The 20,347-nt window shown below is 30.4% G+C and overlaps 2 protein-coding genes across 2 annotated transcripts; one reads left to right on the top strand and one right to left on the bottom strand.

The window, feature by feature from the left end:
- Window positions 1–9,203: 9,203 nt before the first annotated feature.
- LOC146902830 (uncharacterized) lies at window positions 9,204–9,753 on the bottom strand. The gene has a single exon (XM_085732596.1). The coding sequence runs from the start codon at window positions 9,646–9,648 to the stop codon at window positions 9,418–9,420; it is 231 nt and encodes a 76-aa protein (XP_085588722.1). The 5' UTR covers window positions 9,649–9,753; the 3' UTR covers window positions 9,204–9,417.
- Window positions 9,754–17,202: 7,449 nt separating this feature from the next.
- Window positions 17,203–20,347, top strand: LOC146902829 (guanosine deaminase). The gene is made up of 5 exons (XM_085731958.1): window positions 17,203–17,391; window positions 17,764–17,823; window positions 18,591–18,781; window positions 19,745–19,849; window positions 19,941–20,347. The coding sequence occupies exons 1-5, from the start codon at window positions 17,376–17,378 to the stop codon at window positions 20,127–20,129; spliced, it is 561 nt and encodes a 186-aa protein (XP_085588084.1). The 5' UTR covers window positions 17,203–17,375; the 3' UTR covers window positions 20,130–20,347.

Raw genomic sequence — 20,347 nt, 5'->3', positions numbered from 1 at the left:
GTAAGATAGTTTAACTATCATTCTTCAACAAGTGAGAAAAATTCTACATGTCAACTAACTATATCTCATAAACAAATATATTTATTTGTTTTCATATTTTAGATATGAAATAGAGACTTATATTGAGGATATTAATTATGTTATTGCTATTCTTTAAATACTTATGGAAGCTTATGATTTTTTTCTCTTATATCCTCAATAATAATAAAATATAAGTCTTGTGTATTTCCGCTGCTTGTAACCTAATTGTTTCTCAAATTTGTGTAAGTATAATTGTAGCGTTTGAGTTTTGAGTGAGTTATTAAAATTGTGAACAGAGTCTTATATCCTATTTTTAGAGACTCATCTCACTCATATGATGATAAATTTTTTTATATAATCATCATACTCTGTCATATAACGGTTACTATGTTTATAAAATTCTGTGGAATTTTAATTGTGAAAAGGAGATCTTGTGTTATAAAATTCTTAAATAAAAATTTACGTTCTCCTTAATTGTAAATGCAGAATATGTGGTTAACTACGAAACCCAATTATTGATAATATCTGCCATTGATAAAATATGTATTTATGGGGTTTCATATTATCTTTGAGTTACCACTTGTGTTAATAATTCTGCTATGCTCATGTGCAAAATATGTGGTTGAGTTCATGAAACTCTATTGGCTAAAATTATATAACCACTTATGTTGATGATCTTGCACTAGTAATTGAGTATCCCACTGTTGAATATTACATTATTATAATATTTTGTATCAGTGATCACTAATGAGAATTCCACTTACTCTTGTTTATATATATGTGGGATCAGTGGGAGTGTGTACACAACATTATATATTATGAGCTCAAATGAGAAATCTCACTCATGTTTATATATATGTGAGATCAAGAGAAATGTGTACACAATATTATTCTCGTTATCGCCATATACTCTTGTGCACATTATAAAATATGGCATAGCTTAAGAGACTTTAAACTTTAGTCTCATTCTATTATATTGAGATATATATTAAAATTCTATCAATCTCAATGAGCATCATAATTGGATGCTTAAGTCAATTTTGTTGGAATATGGACAATAACTTCTTGGCATGCAAATATACATTGTGCTTCTGTTTTACCAACATTCCACATTTTTTGAGGTCAAAATAGTAAGTACAATGTATAATATCAATACTCCTATCGAGTATGATATTGTGTTCTTGTGGTGCTTATAATTTGAGATAATCATAAATGTTTTTTTGTTATTGACATTCTAGTGGCCACATTAATCCACATTTTTTTTTTAATCTAAGTGTCTATGTTAAACCATTTTGGAGATTCTTGAATTTCCTATTTTGCTTTTATGGATTTTCATAGTCACATTTTTTTTTTATATAAAACTTGGATTAATTGAATGTCGTAGAACGTTTATTGATTTTTTTATATAAAACTTGGATTAATTGAATGTCGTAGAACGTTTATTGATTTTGACTATATGTAATTACACTCTCTTAATAGGTCATCCCTATAAGTAATTACTATTCGTGTACTTATGTGGATATATGACTTCTGTAATATTGAAAACTCATTGGCAGAACCACTAACTACAGACTTATATATGAGTATTGTAACTCATAATGATTGGATTAAGTCTATGTTATTTTGGGTTAGTGGGAGTTTGTTATAGCATTTTTAAAATGCTTGGGCTATTCTTTAGTGACACATTCTTTTTAATTCAAACGTGTCACTATAAATTCATCATTTGTTAGAAAAAATGAGTCTCTGATTTGTATGATTTGTTTTCCCTATCGGATTCAATTTCTGCAGCATTAAACCTCACTTTTCTTTTGAATGATTAGTGCTTAGACCATACATAGAAGTTTTAAAATAAATTTTATGTTCTTTAGTGATTGAGTATTGTCATCCAAGTGGGAGACTGTTGGATTAATTATTTAATTAATCAATTATGGATTGACAATAATCAATTATTATAAGTTAATCTTATAATATAAATTATGGTCTATTGTGTTAAGCACTAATTAGTTGATGAATATGTGTGATTGGACTATTGTTTCTAAATGGACCGTGATGGGTTGGACCATTTAGCTAAGCCCAATGAGAGGTCCCTGCCCTCAGCCGTTTAGCTATTTAAACGTCATCCCATCAGACGGTTAATTATTCTGAACATCATTGTGAAAACCTAAAGCTAGACGGAATGAGGGTAGTTATCCCTCTCATAGTTGTCGGCGTTGTCTACGGTTATCCTTCATCAATCTAATTCAAAGGTACACAATTTCTTCTTCCTTCTCTATTATTGATGATATGCCATAATTTGTATCTAGTGATCTATGTCTAAATATTAAAAATTTTATCAGTTAATGTTTCTATAAAGAGCAAATATTTATTGAGAAACATTAAATTTCAATCTTGTGAGAAATAAATTGGCACAATTTACATGTATGATTTTTATCTTTAAAACCTTAACTTGTACCCTAAGGACACAAGTTAACATTTCCTTAATCATAATAGCACAAACTATCATTATTGATGTTGATTTGTTTTAGAGACTATATATATTATTTTTATTTATTTTAGGATTATTAATTATATACTTTTTTTTATTGAGATCCATTTTTGAGATTTCCTGTCCTTTTCAACAGAAGTATCTTTTTCAAAATTTAACATGCATTAGTCATTTCATTAGAAAAATATAAATATTTAATTTACAATTGGAAAATATAAATTTGTTTTCCCTCTTAAGGTTAATATTTGTAAGGGAAACGTATGGAAAAGTAACACATTTTCGACATATTTAGGGCTACAATTACTTTTTTTCTTTGAGTGATTTTTAACTTTTCTTAAATATTCATAAACTTTGTAAGTAGATTTAGAATAAGTGACGTATTGAGTAGAGGAGAAAGCAATATTTCGTTCTTCTTAACCCTTCTGTTTCTATGAGAATGAAGTTTGGTGATATGAAGTTCAGACGAAAGGAAGGATGGTTAAGTATGTTCAAAGATTGTTTCGGTCGAAATTCAAACTCTAATTTTTTTTGGACAATTTCACTTTAGTTGAGAACTTTTTAACCACTTGAGTTGAAACATTTAATTAGAAAATAGTATTCTAAGAACTAAATTAATTATTTACTCAAAAAATGTTTATTTTTTAACTTGAAAAAAAAAACGTTGAATTTGGTGAAAAGGGCATGTATTTGTTGAATGTTGAGTATTATTACGGACATGACTTGAAATATTTTTTAAAATTAATTAAATGTGACTAGACTATTATATGATCATTAATAATGATGTTATTTTAAAATATTAAATACACACACATATATAACAAAAAAAAAAAAAATATATATCAAAATGTAGAATATTTCTAATGAAAAAAAGCTCTCGAACATATACCCTAATGAAATTGTTTCAAACCAAATCAAGGGCGCCGTCTAAAAGGGACTTCAACTAAAAAATTCACCAATCACAACATAAATCATTGAACAACCACAAAAAGATTTCTCTCAATTCTTTTGATGAACTCCGTTATATAACGGCCTCTACCTTCAAAAGAAATGTACAAATTATTCCGTCTCTCTTATTCACCTCCATCTCCCACTAACTTAATCATCTGAGTGATTATAGATACAACACTCATCCAAAATGCTCGTCGTTTAAGATCCACCACAGATTTGGACTGAAAACATGGAAATAACTTGAGGTCACCATTTCAACTAAGGCTCCACATGAAAGAGCCATGCAAAACTAACTAAAGATGTCAAAGAAAGAATCCCAAAAAAAAGAAAAGAATGTTCCTATCAATTTAGATGGCTGTAATTCCATCTAACTGATCACTGGTAGGAAACCAATCAAATTTTACTACTTCTAGGTTCTGTTGTGGTTGTGTCAATTTTTTTCCATCATATTTTGGCATGACAGCCTTTTTATAAAACCATTTCACAATGAATTGACCACTCCCAATCATTTTTTTATCAGCTATTAAATATTTGGCTGACGTTGACCATTTACAATGAAGTCTCCATTTTCAACCTTATTTTTATTTTCAAAACTTAAATTCGTGATAATATTTTTTTGGGAAATGTTAACTTGTGCCCTTAGAGCACAAGTTTAGAAACTAAACATAGAAACTTTTCATTGGAAATTGTGCATTCAATATATTAACATTTTGGAATTTTGTCTTTTCAATACAAAAGTTAGTTTTTAATTCCATTTTTAGTTTCTTAACTTGTGTTCTTAGGGCACAAGTTAACATGACCCTATTTTTTTTTAGGAAAATGATAACATATGCCCCAAGGGCACATGTTAAGAAATTTAAAATAGAAACAATTGTCTCAAAAGTTGTGCATTCAACTTTATTCAACCTTTAAAAGTCAAAATTTTGTTGTTTTATATAGAAAGTTTCTAAATTTGAATTCCTTAACTTATGCTCTAAGGACACAAGATAACAAGACCATTTTTTTTATTAGGATCGGATATCTTCTATGTAAAATTGAGATTAATATTTCAAATCGGATAGAACTACAATAAATTGCAAAACTTAATATACTATTATGATTCCGCGAGATTGTTTCTTCCTTGATAAACATTTTTTAATAAAGAAAACTTATATAAAAAAAAGACGCAGCTATAACAAACCACCAACACCAATGTTAATTTATTATTAAATTTGTACACAACTTAATAGTAAAGAAACTCTGTAGTTTATTTTTTATTTTTTTTTAAAAAAAAGTTAAAGAAATGTTGCATTTGAGCTCAAGTCACCACGAGTAAAATGTTCCAACCATATATATGTATCGACCTGTGCCAGAAATAAAATAAAATTAAAAAGCAGTAAATGTTTTGTTGAATAAACATGTATTTTTAAAATTCACATAAATTTTTTAAAATATTTATGTATGGTAGTATTTCGTTCTTTTAAAAAAAATTAAAGAATAAATTTATTAAAAAAAAAATTAACGAATAGTTGAGATTTGATGAATGAAAAAAGCTTACCTACAAAAAAACGTTTCTCTGGTGCTTGGTCTAGAAGCAAGTTTCTCGAGGTTGAAGAGAGAAACTCTCGACAAGTGACTTCTCGGGAGACACGCCTACGAAGAAACGTTTGTTATGGTACCAGACACACTTGTTTTTAATTCCAAAATAGAAAAGGAGAGAAATGTTTTTTTATTTAATAAATAAATAAATATATGATATAGTATATACAAATGACGTTTGAGGGGAAAACAGAAAACATTTTTTGGAAAAAGAAAATAAAATTAATTCGCAATTTTTGAATTTTTTTAAAAATAATTAAAAAAGGTTAAATAATTGCTGGACAGGATAGAATAGAACATGTGAATTCTGTTCTTTATTTGTTGTGTGTTAAAATAGAATAGGGCAAGGCAAAACATAAACAAAAATTAGTATCCTTTTAGTTTCACTTAAAAGAATGAAACTTAAGAGAGAAAACAAAACAAGTTACCTTCCTTCTCATTATGTTCATGTGCCAACATTCTCTAAAAAAGGGAGTGAACACAACAATGAAAATTCTATTTGATAGTGTGGGAATGTATTTCTGTCGACAACAACAACAACAAAAATAGTATAGGAAGTACTCAACATTTCTTTTGTCACTCCAAAATAACCATAGAAATTTATTCCTTCACTATAATTGTCATTTCGTTTTGGTTTTATTCTTTTTATTCTGTTTTTCTATTTGATTTGGGTTGAGTCACTTTTGTGGTGCATACATTGTTTATTTGTACAGGTTGATATGACCTTATCGTTCAAATTACTAACTAATATAAGCAATGTAAACACCACAAAAGTAAATATAGGTAACTAATCAAAAAGACTTCATTCAAGTTTATAAAAAAAAGACCCCATTCAAAATTAAGCATAACAAAGAATCAAGCTTGTTGAAAACTTTATTGTAAAGGCACATACTAAGACGTGTGTCGCCAACGTACCAAAGTGTATCCTTCTTCCAGCAATCAATCACATGATCATCATCAGACGGTGATCGATAATTGCGTCGATAATCTCTCAATACTTGCAATAAAATTTAACTTAATTTACTTGAAACTCCATTTATATAAGGATACTTGTGTCGTAAGAAAGGTACACAACCAATTTTGATAAACCTCTCACTCTATTTAATCAAATGTTGACTTGAGTATTAAAGTGTTTGCACTTTGCAAGTACATCTTCTCTCTGAATTGCACTATCGTTTTTCGTCGCACATCACGAACTCTGGTTGTCTCTCCGATTCACCTTGGATCAAAGTTGTTTATCTAAAATATCCAAATTATTTGATCAGTCTAAGTTAGAATCTGAGGCTGAGCAAGAAAACTATACACCTCAAAGAAATTTCCAATAAAAGTACTATAAAAAATCATTCCATGTGGGGAAAAAGTGAATTGTTGGTTATATGTACTATAGTTTATCAAACATATAGCATATAATTTTGAGTGAAATGATGTTAGAACCAAGTGACAAATATAATTGTGTGGTATTCCCGACACTTAAAGTAGCTTTGTACTACTTAGAAGCCATGCGATTCAAAGGATAAACATTGGTTCTTGTACAAGATGCTGCAGGAATGATATTCCAATTTAAAATGGTATCTTGTCATTCTAATGTACATTTATTGATGATTCCATTCAACCTTTACCAATGGTTTCCAAAGTGAACCCCATAATAAGATCAAGAGTCAAGAATTCATACTTCTTTTATGCATGTAACAGTAATGTTTGGCACTCACACTACACACTTGTATTGCTCCTCCCTTATTAAGATTTCTAGTTGACCATGTCAAGATACAAGTTCTTGCCTCCTTTTGAACTTGAATTTTATAATGTGGGCTTGAGAAATATATTAGGCAATATGCATGTTTTACCCATCTAAACTGTGCATAAAAGTAATTAACATATTCTTGACACAAACAACAAATTGTAAGAATATCTGCTCATGTATAATTAGGCAGAACCAAAATGTATTCTACTTTCCAAATTAACAAAATTGTACTGTAGTCAGCTTCCATATTAGCATCCTACTGTTTGGAGTTTGACCTTTGGACTGTACTTTTTCTGTTCAACATATATTAGAAAAATAACACCAATCCCACTAACTATTTAACAATAGGCAATTTCTACGGTACACTCAAAAAAATTAAGTGTAGCGGTACATTCATATATTAAATGAATAGTTTAATAAGTTATTTTTTTTAGAAAAAATATAGTTTCTATCGGTTACAATTATAATAATTATATTTTTTTTCCCAAAAGTGTCGGCGAATCAAAATTCAACTTTTTTAAATTTTTAATACTAATAATAGTGAATATTGATTATTTTTTCGATAAAATGTTAAAAAATTAGTATGATTCTTATAAAAAATGAAATGATGTTTTTTCTTATGAAATAATATTTTCTAAAATATAAAAGTCGACAAATATCTCTTTATTAGATAAAAATGATTGGTAACTTATTGATTTATGAAATAGGTGTACCAGTACACCTTAATTTAAGGGTGTACCGTAGAAATTCCCTTAACAATAATATTTCCCACTAAATGTTTAAAATTAAAATTTCCTACTAACTATTTAAAAATATTTATTTTTTTGTTAAAAAGGTTATGACATTTTTTAGACAAGAGGAACAAGGAATATATTTCATAAGAAAAGATAGTTAAAATGAAGGGACATAGTAAGAATTTAAATCAGTTGATCTAAAACTCAACAATGTATATCCATAAGTCAAGTCTCGCATTGATGCATAAGTCTGAAAAGAGTTTATAAAGAGTGTCACTTCTCACATCATAATTTAATTTTGTGAAAATAAATTAGACTCAATATAAAAATATAACATCAGACCTCGTCGATTTGGACCGTCCACCTCCACCAAAATACACACACCAATTCTACTATAAAATTTAATATGATATTAGAGGATGATGCTTAGAATCAAGTGAAGTTGGACCAAATATAAAAAGTCACTCCCTATGTCTCACAATAAATGACACATCACCAAACTCAATAAGTTTGGTGCGAGAGCGAGAGGGTGAAAAAGAAAAACACAAATCATGATAAGAGATTATAAAGAGTTGGATCCGTCGTTTAACGATTAAGATACATATGGCATCTCTTTAAGATTACTCTTTGGTGTGTTGATACTTACTTTAGATAAAAGAGATCGTTAACTTTTCTTTCCCTTTGTTGTGTAGTTCAGATAAGCTTGTTCTTCTGCTCCATAACAGGTAACCAGATAAATACGAGAAATGAGTGTTACTGTTGTCCCAAAAGCTAAAATATTGACACAAAGGAAGGGAATCCAGTGCTTTTTTCTGTAGGTATACCAAAGTTACAGATTCGCACTAGAAAAGTAGAACGTTATAAGGTAGACACCAAATGATCTAGATGAATGATTGCAAGTTTCATTCATGTGATAACATGCATGCATGAAGAAGTAAGAAGAAATAGTTATAAATATTAAGAAGTGATATACAAAATTGGTTGCAAGTAACCTGAGTGAGTGAAATATGTGCATCAAGATTTTGTCTAATTTGGACTTGGCCAATAGCTGGGGAATTAATCAATAGTTATAAGCCTTGTATTACTGTGGTTGTATAATAAATTTTGAGTAAAAAAAAAAATTTCACTGGTGTTAAGGATTAATTTGAGTAATTGGTATACCCATCTCACAAACCAAAATTACTTGCATTAGGCCAGTACATCAGGACAGCATCAATACTAAGAAGAATAGGCTCTCCATAGCATCATTTACCAATTATACCTTTGTATACAAGGTTTGTTAGCTAGTCTGTTCAGCCCTTGTGTGCTAGTGCTACAATACATGCAATATCAAAGGGAAAAGAAAGAACTAGACCACCATCATAATCAAACGCTGATCAAGAACAACTGCAGTAAATTTATTTATTCTAATAACAGTAAATTTTAACAACTAACAATATCCTAATAATATTTTGTCATCTCTCCTCTTTTAATCTTAATCAAGAATTCAAGATGCTTTGAGATAGTATAAAGCTGCTACTCTGAATCTGATATCAATGGCCAAAACAAAAATTAATTGATTCAGTGGCAGAAACTCTACTCTTGAATTTTCTCAAATAATCGGATCGTGTGACATCTAATCTGAAATCACACTGTCAAGATAAAACTTATATTTAAGGACAAACGTAGCATTATATAAACAAAGGTTGATAAAATGTCAAAACAACAAATAAATGAGTTTTTACATTATTATTAATTAATTAATAACAACACACATTATTGCAACTAGCAAGTTTGAATTCATACCTCAAATTATAAAACTGACTACAACCAAATAAAGAAAACATTATATTAGATTTTACATTTGGGAGAGAGGTTATTGGGAGAGAAGGGGGGTAGGAAAACAAGAATGAAGAAGTTGAAATGAAATTTCAAGAAGCAATTTGTTGCTCAGAATCAGTGGCTCGGTTGGCATAGAATCTAGCAATGAAAGCAGAAGCTTTCTTGTCAATACCAGGCTCAGCAACCCAACGACCTCTGTCTTCATCACTTGCAAATATCCTTCTGCTACTACCATCATCATAATAGTAGTAATCATCCTTGCTTCCACTTGAGAAACAAGACTTCAACATACCACAAAAGGATGACTTCTTGCCTCCCATATTATATATCACTAAGATGATTTTTGAAGAATACTTGACCTCTAAGCTAATTAACCTATATGATGTGATGTGTCTTCTTTTAGTTGATATGGTAGTAGCAAGCTTGGAATAGCAGGGCATATTTATAGCCTACAGGAAAGAAAGTGAATGCCACATGCAATGCAACACCCCTACATGTGCAACAAAAATACTCATATTTTTTTGTGCTAAAACATAAACAAAATTGCATGTTCCGTTCCGTCTCATAATAATTGTCACAGTTGTAAAATAATTTTGTCTAAAAATACTTGCCATTTTGTTTTACTTTTTTCTTACAATTATGCTATTAAATTAATAAATGTATCACATCCTGGATATTGTTTTTTATTTTGCATTTATGATAATGAAAATATACATTTTGTTTTTCATAGATTTCCTCCACGGGATAATTATATTTGAGACGTATTGATAAACATCGGCACATGTTGTGGGAGTCTAATCCCTTCCTTAGACCCAAATTTTATGATAATGAAAATACATTCATGGTTAACAAGATCAATTTAGTAAAACTACTATGATGTTTCTTTAATTTAATTTATGATAAATAATAATATTTACTCTACTAAAAGAAACGGTCAAGATTCCTTGAAATGACTAACAAAAATGGTTGTCAATTTATCATGGTTGTAAAACTTGAGAGGGAAAAAAAAAAAAAAAAGCACAAGTGTTGTTGTCCTCTCATCTTGTATTGACTAAACCTGCTGCGGTTCTTCCCTTTTTCCTTGCAACACTACCCAGCTTTGCTTTGTTTCCCCCACACAAAAGATGCCTTCTTTATATAAATATAATAATGCCTACGGAATTAGATTAATGCTTCTACACCTAACTTTGTTGAATGTATGTATGTCTTTGTGACTTTTCATCTCAAATTTATGTGAGCTTTTTATTCCATTCTTGTTTTCCTCTTTCTCGGAACCCGAGAGTAACTACTTCACCAACAAGATTAGGAGGTCTGTGGTAATATTATATGTGAATATTTCTATGGAATTTTTCATCGGTTAACTTAGTACTACTATATGTAACTTAGTCAACAAGATATAGTTTGGCGGTTTGTATTGTTAAGATTCCAATGAGATAAAGTCTAAAATAGGTTTGTAAATGGAGGCAATACATATGTTACCGATTTTATAGGATTGAGTTATATCAAAATTTATCTAAGATTTATTGGATCATGTGCTATTATATTATTGGTATAGTGTCGCTTACGTTGGGGGGTGAGGGTGTTGTTTAAACTGATATACTCAATCCAAATCATACCCTATTTGCATATGAGAAATGCTAACAAGTGAACTTATAACCATTGTTAAAAGTTTAAAAACAAAATTTTGTTTTGAGAATGATACATTCCACATATTGAAACTTTTTAAAAAATAACTTGTTTTACATAAAACTTATGAATTATTTTCATTTTTTAATCTTTAACAAATGTCTAGGACATTTGTTAACATATAATCCATGCATGAGATTTATTGAATTCTTTGCGGTTTACCTTTGTTGCTAAACAGAACATTTCTAGAGCCAATATCTTTTGTGCAAGTTTTCTTTTTGACACGCAATGCATTTATTTACTGAATGTTTGATTATATTTCATGGGAATGAAATGCAACAGGGTCCCTAGCATATTTCTATGTTCTTTCTCATTTTCCATCGAACAATTTAAATGTTTTATAAAGAAAACTTAATATTCGAATAAAATTCATAATGTCTATTAATGCATGTAATTAAGGAAATAATATTTGCCTGGTGTTGTAGTCCAACGAAAGTTGTGTACAGCCCTATATCAATTCTCTGTGATTATTCTGTTCACGTAAGGTGTTTGGTATAGGGGGAATTTAATCTTTAGCTCTTTTCATCCTTAATTAGCTAGGAATGCAACTATGCCTAAGAAGCATTTAAAAATGTGCTTATAATAATACTTAAATCAAATTCTTTTGAACATCTAAAGTTGGACCATGTAATTTGTACATTGTACCGTATAGATTTATCAAAAAGGATAAAGGAAAAGATTTAGAAGAGTAATAAAGAAAAATTCCAAAGGAAGCTTTGAGGACCTCCTTTTCAGCTTTAATTAGTATAAATTGTATTTTGGTTAATATATGTTCATTTTATTTATCTTTATGCAGAGGCAGCTAGCCATAACCGTTAGTGGTGAAGGCTGATATTTGTGCTATCAAGCTGTCTTAACTTTATGAGATCTTAATTCTTAAGGGATCTTCAATAGAGGGTACAGTTGGTATACGTATATTTCGTACAATTGAACTTGATCAAATACAAGGCACGATATCTTTACTCTTTACATATATCAATCATTGTTAAAGGTATTTTATTGGTCTTATTCACTAATCATATTATTATTTGTTGTATTGTTTTCTTTTTGCTTTTTATTAATCTCGTTTTAAAGGGAAAAGGTTAGATACCGTTGGTGTACAACTATATACAATAATCGTTTAAAAAGCCACTTGCGATTTGGTAAATGTCCTGTAATAATTGATGGCTGAGGATTATGGTTCTTCAACATCAAATTTAAATGCATGTTCATATGTGTTGAGTGTGACTTAAATATTATCATGTGCAAAAAGAGGAGGTTTGGAAAACTTGATTTCTGGATGGCCTCTGACTCTGTCCAATGCGTGGGCTGCATAGTGTTGTGATTCAATTGTGGACACGAGTTTTGAACCACTATTTAAGTCGAAAATTGTTTTTCCTGACATTCATAACTTCACAATGACACATGAAAATGACATTTTTGCCCCAACAGTAATTAATTACCTTGTATACCAACACAACGTAAAAAAACAAAAACAAAAAATCTCCAACGGTAGTTAACTACCTTGGAGCATCAAAATGGTATTTTTTTTATTATTATGACAGAGCTTCCTCATCCGTTTGGGTATTTTACCAGGATTCATCAGCCACAACAAGTCTAAGTGCCTCTATTTCCCATAATAATATACTAAATATTGGAAGTGAGGGTAGTGGCCATTGCAGGATAAGGATTTTGTTTCCCATCCAATTATGGGAATTAAGGGTTAAACGAAGGTTGAATTTCATCAATGGAAAACAAATTTAGCACAAATGTAATAGAGGAATCATCATGTCCATTGTTGTTGTTGATTTTGTTATGTTTTGTTTAAGTATGAGTAACTGCTACTTTGTCTTTGTGTTGATGAATTGGTGCTAGATTTGATGAAACATAGCAAGTGGGAAAAAGGAAGAGAGAGTGGGGAAGCACTTGGGTGACATAATGTCACCGTGACATTAAATCTGGGCCACACAGCACACATTACCACATAACATCTGGGCCACACAACACATCTGGGCCACAGAACACAACACCTTTGTGTGGCCCAGATTTAATGTCACGGTGACATTATGTCACCCAAGTATTTTCCGAGAGAGTGTGAGTGATTACATGGCGGGATGTGGATGGTTGTGGATGAAATGATGTTGGGGGAATCCAATGACCGTGATTGAAGATGAGAGGTAGGAGGGTGGAATATGAAAATTGGAAACAGAAAAGCAATTTTTCAGTGGCAGTTAACTGCTACCGGTTATCCCAACGGTAGTTAACTACCGCTGGGGGCTTTTAGGTAATTTTCATGTGTCATTGTGAAGTTATGAATGTCAGAAAAACAATTTTCATTTAAGTCTTTTCTCATTCTTTTGTATGTAATCTCATAAAACCAAAAGATGAAACTTTTAGAAAATTTACTACTATGAGTTGAAGGTCTTTGGGTGAGATTAGAGCTGTCAAAACGGGTTACTCGGACCGTTTCAAACTGATCCGTGCGGATATCGGGCTTTTATGGGTCTGGCTAAAAAAGCCCTATTAAATTACGGGTCTTAAAAATAAAGCCCGACCCTATGCGGGTTGCGGGCTTAGCGGGCCAGCCCGTGATTTAATGTTTTTTATTTAAAATAAATTTCAAAAAAATTATTTTTTTACGAAATTTAAATATTATTAAAGTGTTTCATGTTTATTTTTTTGGTAATAAGTTTTTCATGTTTAATCCACCAGAAAACGAAAAGCTATATATACTATGAATTACAAAACAAACTAATAAACTAATAAAATGAAGAAACCATTTTTTTTTTACAAGATGAAGAAACCATTTTAGAACAACATTCTAGTGAAATTGTTTGTAATTTTTATAAAATGATGAAACCATTTTAAACTAATAAAATGAAAAGCTATATATTTATTATTTATTACAGCGTAAGTATGTATATGTTATGTGGGTAGGCGAGTAGTCCGAAGCCTGAACGGGCTAGCCCGGTACGGGTACGAGCTTTACAGAGTCGGGATAAAAAGCTCGGTTAAAATTCAGGATTGAATTTTTTTAGCCCAAGCCCTAGGTTTTAACGAGCTTTCAGGCCGGCCCATATCGGCTATCCCGTTTTGACAGCTCTAGGTGAGATTATACAACAAGGATATTTTGGGAATCCTAAAAGGCGCATGAGAATCCAACAGATAACCCAGTCCTGCTCTCCCACCAAGCACCAAGGCCCTGATATCACTTGTTGGGGAGTCCAGAGGTCATCGAAGAAACAACCTACCATAATACTTCAAGACCACAAGAAAAGGAGGCATCACATCTCTACCTAAAACCTTAAGACACTAAGTATATAGGTCTTCTATCTTATGTATTCAATATTTTATTCATTCATAGATCGTTTGGAACATAATCACTCATAAATTTAACCACTCACACCCCCAACAAATGCATATTATAGTGCTTATATAATAAATTAAGTTGATGTTAACTTTTTTTAACATCAATAAAATAATACCATCCATTGTGATTAATAAAAATTTGAATTTGGATATTTTATAGAAAATATGTAGTATTTTTATCTGTAAAAAAAATAATACTTCTTTTAATAAGAAAAATGCATACACATTTTTTTTTAATGAATGATATACTATTGTGTATCCTTATTTATTAATTTTATTAGGCTGCAGGAACTTAACCTAATAATTTTCCTCTAAAATGCTGCATTAGGTTTGCAGTAATTTAACCTAACAAATTCCCTTTAAAAAGCAGCAATCCCTAATATTTCTCCTCACTTACGAGCTTTTCATTCCTATCCTACTGTGCATCGTTTGTATATATCTATTGTTCCTGTAGACTTTTTTTTTTGACAAGTTGTTGTACACTTATTTAATACGTTTACAAACAGAATACCCTAATTTCCATGCAAACTCGGCTACCCTAATTTCCATGCTCAATACACCTTTAATTTTTTTCTTCCAACTTTACCCTTAACAAATACTCCAACTTTTCTCTCACACAATTTTCAATGCAACTTTAAGTATGTCTTTTTCTTATAAAGTAGGGGCAGTTTAGTAAAAGTGTTATGTCTAATGATTATTACATTTCATTCCTTAATATGCGACAATTGGCTAAAGCGACACTCATTTTGAAACGGATGGAGTAATAAATTTGTACTCATTAATATCATCATACGACGTCATAAAATTGTCGTTACAACTACCAACTAAATTATGTTTACATGACTACGGAGATGGAAGCCTTACACCGACCAAAATAAAATTGTACTCATTCCGTTTCAAAATGAGTGTTACTTTAGCCAAAAAAAATTGTTTCAAAATGAATGTCACTTTACATTTCCAATACAACTATATTTTTTTCTTCCAACTTTACCCTCTCCGATTTTTCTCTCACAATTTTCAATGCAACTTTAAGTTTGTCTTTTTCTTATAAAGTAAGGCCAGTTTAGTAGAAGTGTTATGTCCAATGATTATTTCATTTCATTCCTTAATCTGTGTGCAATTGACTAAAACGACACTTATTTTAAAACGGATGATGTATTTTTTTTTCACCATCATAAAATTGTAAACTTTTCAATATCATTAAATGAGTATATATACTTTCATTTATTTTTGCAATTAATGATTTTTTTTGGTATATTCTTATTGAAAACGTACCAAATCAAGTTACCAAGGAAACACGCATAGAATTGGGCGGTAGAGAGTAACGTGTGTACTGAGTGAGTCACAAGATAAGATCAAATTCATCAAACTACTCATTCAAAAATCTACATCTCACTCTTTATCATAAAAAATACATCTTACTAATTATTTTGTTGTTTTTGGGAAGAAAATCCGACCTTATACTATTTTGTTTCAGCAAGATAATATATATTCCATTTCAGTTTCTTCAAAAAAAAAATAATAATCCAACATTATTATATTTCAACAACCATACCCATTTTAACAACCATAACTATGGCATGTTCATAAAGTCATAACTATATTATTTTTTAAATAAAGACAAAAAAAAATAAAAAGAAACATGGAAGGTTCGTTTTCACATTTACTTACCCTCAATTTCATTTCACATTCATTCTCCTTTTGCTTTTGCTATTTTATTTTATTCAAAGTTCACGTGAATTGGCTTAATTAATAAGTACTTGATTCACTCACAAGTTCGTAGTTCAATTGTTAAAGTCGATATAAAGACTTTTTTAATAGGTAATCGATAAATACTTTCCATTGACGGTTGTTGACCTTTGAGGTTGATGAGTTTGCTTTTGTTATTTTATTTTTTTAAGAAAAAAATACGTGAATTAACTTAATTGATTAGAAATTGACTCACTTGTAAACTGACAATTCAATTGTTCATGTTGATGTAAAAACTTGTTAATAAATGATCGATGAATACTTTCATTAACAATTGTTGATCTTTGATAGGTGATTGATAAATACTTTCATCATTGTGTTCATTTCGTTAACGATATTGAGATTGTCCAACCCACATAAATACTTTCATCATTTTTTTGGAGTAAAGACAAAAAAAAAAGTTCGTTTTTCCATTTACTTACCCTCAATTTCATTTCATATTAATTATTCTCCTTTTGCTTTTCTTCCTTTTTTTTTAAATAAATTTTTTTTGAGTTAGTTTAATTGATTGTAAAGTCGTAGTTCAACTTATATCATAAACACCTCTTTAACATGTGATCAACAAGTACATCTACTAGGGATTATTGAGTTTTAAGATCTATCTTATTTTTTATGGTGTCTGGCCCCGGACCTTGCTTATATTATGCATTGTCCTTATCAACTGAGTTAAGTTCGCGAGGACAGATCTATCTGACTATAATGGAGTTATGATATTTTTTTATGTATAAAAGTAAATGAAGATTGTCATTAAAAAAGAAATAAATACAAAAAATAGTTTTTTTTTGACGTTAAATACAAAAAAAAAAGGAATAAATAGAGAGAACGTTAACCCACACCCTAGCGAGTCGGACAACTCGAATTTTCCTTTTGCTTTGGTTCTCTATCACTGATTTTGTTCGACATCAAGTTCACGGCAACCACATCACTACCTTTTTTATTTTGGTGTTAATCAGTTCACGAACTTTATTTTATATATTTTTTTTTGACAGAAATTTAAATATATATATATTTTTTTTTTGTGTACATACATGTCACGACCTTTTATTTTATTCGGACTTACATCGAAACTCACATGCCGAATATATAGTATTAATTATATAATGATTTATTTCCGTAACTATCTATCTATCTATCATATTATTCTGTTACTATTTTCGTGGACTCTATTCTCTTCACCATCCCCATTATTTATTAATTTCTCGTTCCATCGTCTTCTTCTTCTTCTTCTTTCTAACTCTCGATTTCGAACCAACCAACGCTCTCAATGGAAGAAGTTAACGGTATTTCACTATCACTCTTTATTCACTTTTTCTTTAACCTGATTCCAATATTTTTATTTTTTCTGATTTCTTTGATCATCACTTTTGATTAACTTTTATGGGCAATTTCTGGTAATAATTATTCAAAATAAATTAAATTCAATTTATTTTGGAATTTTCCTGCCAACACATTTTCTCAACCATGTTATGTTATGTATTGATCTTATTTATCTATAAATCGTAGAACCTTAATTATATCCTAAAATCTTGTAATTTGAAGTATAATTAAGTATATTATTAACTTGTGGAAGATTGGATTTGTAGTGCTTCATTTGGATCCTTCAAATTCACAATGTTCTATTTGCTTAATTGTGATTTTTTTGATTATTTCAGTGGTAGAAACTAAGGATGGAACCGTTTCAGTAGCTACTGCATTTGCTGGTCATCAGGAAGGTAATGCTTCTGTATAATTCACCTTTCTTTAGCTTTACTTATTTCCGAGATCTACTTTTGTGAATCAAATCTTATTATGAATCGTAACATACCTGACAGATACAAATGGGGGATTGGGTAGCTCAATTGATTTGAGCTAAGGGATAATGAATTGGAGGTCCTAGTTTTTAACTTGGACAAAGGAGAAAAAACCCAACATAACAACTTATTACTAACATTTGCCATTAAAAAAATAAAAATAAAACATGACTGATACAAATATATCACTTTTAAGTAAAAACAAGCGACATAGAAAAATTAAAGAAACGTGTTTGGATATACAAAATTGAAAAAGAAAAAAAAAAAAAAAAAAGTGGCTGAATACACTCACTAAGTTTAGGTAGTGATTCATTTGAATAAATCGGTACTCATCATAGTGAATCGGGATTATCGTAATGTATTGGGAGACAAGATGAGATTCATGTTCTAAAGAGATAAGAGATTCATATTGATTAGTTTTAGTTTTGTATGGAATTGAGATATGATTAGCTTGTATCGTAAGATGTTGATAACCATGTTTCAGAGTATTACTCATGTCATTTCATTTAATACTATCCTGAAATTTAGGATTCAAATTAGCAAACAATTGGCTTTATAAGCAAAGACTTGTATTATCTTTCTATATTCATCATGGTTTAAGAACAACAATATGGAGTTTTTATTTTATCTGCTTAGTATTGTGCTGGCTTCTTATCAATTGCATCCTGCTGTTGTCATTGCTTAATTAGCTGTGCAAGATAGAGACCACAAATTTTTAAGAAGAGCAGTCGAAGAAGCATACAAAGGAGTAGATTGTGGAGATGGAGGCCCTTTTGGTGCTGTTATTGTTCACAATGATGAAGTAGTTGCTAGCTGTCACAACATGGTTCTGAATTTTACTGATCCAACTGCTCATGCAGAGGTCACGGCGATAAGAGAGGTAAGATCATAAATAACTATGTAGTTTTCTCATACAGCATGGAAAATGCAATTTTTCTATTACTAAGTATTGCCATTCTTTATTGCATTTGTCTTTCTAACTGAAACAGCATTCATCGTTGCACAAGATGGATACATCTTGCCCCACTTGATAATTGATTTTTTCAAAGCATTACTTAATTCATGTAAATGTTCATGTTTTGACTTAAGAGATCTATTCATTAAGAACTTAAAAGCTTTGGTCTGACTTGATTGAATATTCAAACCATCAACATAGCAGATACTGCTTCCAAGGATACCACTCAAACTTTGGTTAACTCTATTAGTTTAAAACTTATTAAGAGCAACTGTCTAGCCACTAATTAATATTATTTTTAGGGACACCGTGTCTGCCCCCTTTACTCTCACTAAAACAGTATGTAAAATGATACATTAATCAATTTGAATCTTTTGGTCTCTATTATCCTATAGTTTCAGTGATCTAAGTGGCAAAAACTGTTAGTTGTTGAAATTGCTATATATATATACACACACACACACACACACACACACACACACACTGCTGAAAGATTTGCCATTATTCTAGGATACACATAATAGGAGGCTATGCTTGCAATAGGGTACTTAATGGGTTTAAATTTTAATATCTAGATATCGCTCAGATTAAAATTCTGCAGCATTGAACTGTTGAAAAAGAAATAATTGCTAACAAAATTTAACATATCATTACCTCTTTGAACAACAGGTTAATGGTCGGATATGAATTTGATTCCCAGCATTATCCTTTATCACTCTAGACTTTTTAATTTTTAGAAAGGCTATCGTACAGACTTTATAAGCTCTTAAAATCTAATGCCAAAATAAACTCTAAAAACCATATATGTTTTACTCTGTATGCCTATATTTAATTCATTAACTTTATGAAACGGTAAACAAAAATTGATGCAGCACTTTCAATTTACAGGCTTGTAAGAAGCTTAAGCAGATAGAACTTTCAGATTGTGAAATATATGCTTCTTGTGAACCTTGCCCCATGTGCTTTGGTGCAATCCACCTTTCCCGAATTAAGGTTGAAATTTCCTGATTTTCCTATGTTTCTCATCTGTATCAACATTGTCCAGTTTTGAGCATAACTTATTACAATATTCTTTTTCAAACAGAGATTGGTTTATGGAGCGAAGGCAGAAGCAGCAATTGCTATTGGGTTTGATGATTTTATTGCAGATGCGTTGCGAGGTACTGGATTCTATCAGAAAGCAACATTGGAAATTAAAAGAGCTGATGGTAATGAGGCCGTCATTGCAGAAGAGGTTTTCGAGAAAACAAAGGCGAAATTCCAAATGTATTAGATTTCTTTTTTTTTTCTTTCATACATGATGACAATTAGCCATAAAGTGGTGGCTTCATTTGAATTACTGTAATTGTTGATATCGGATTGATCTCATTTAAGTATCACAAGGTATAAGCTACGATTCGGATTGCATCAGATAATCACTATCTGATTGTCAATCCGTTCTAATTCACATTTTCACATGGGAAGATATCAAATGCATTCCCTTCTTTATCA

This window comes from Medicago sativa, chromosome 8 (assembly GCF_051527215.1).
Source record: "Medicago sativa cultivar Bolivia chromosome 8, Bolivia_mono, whole genome shotgun sequence".
Taxonomy (NCBI): domain Eukaryota; kingdom Viridiplantae; phylum Streptophyta; class Magnoliopsida; order Fabales; family Fabaceae; genus Medicago; species Medicago sativa.
The sequence above is the reverse complement of the archived record's forward strand: the minus strand, read 5'-3'. Positions and strand labels throughout refer to the sequence as shown.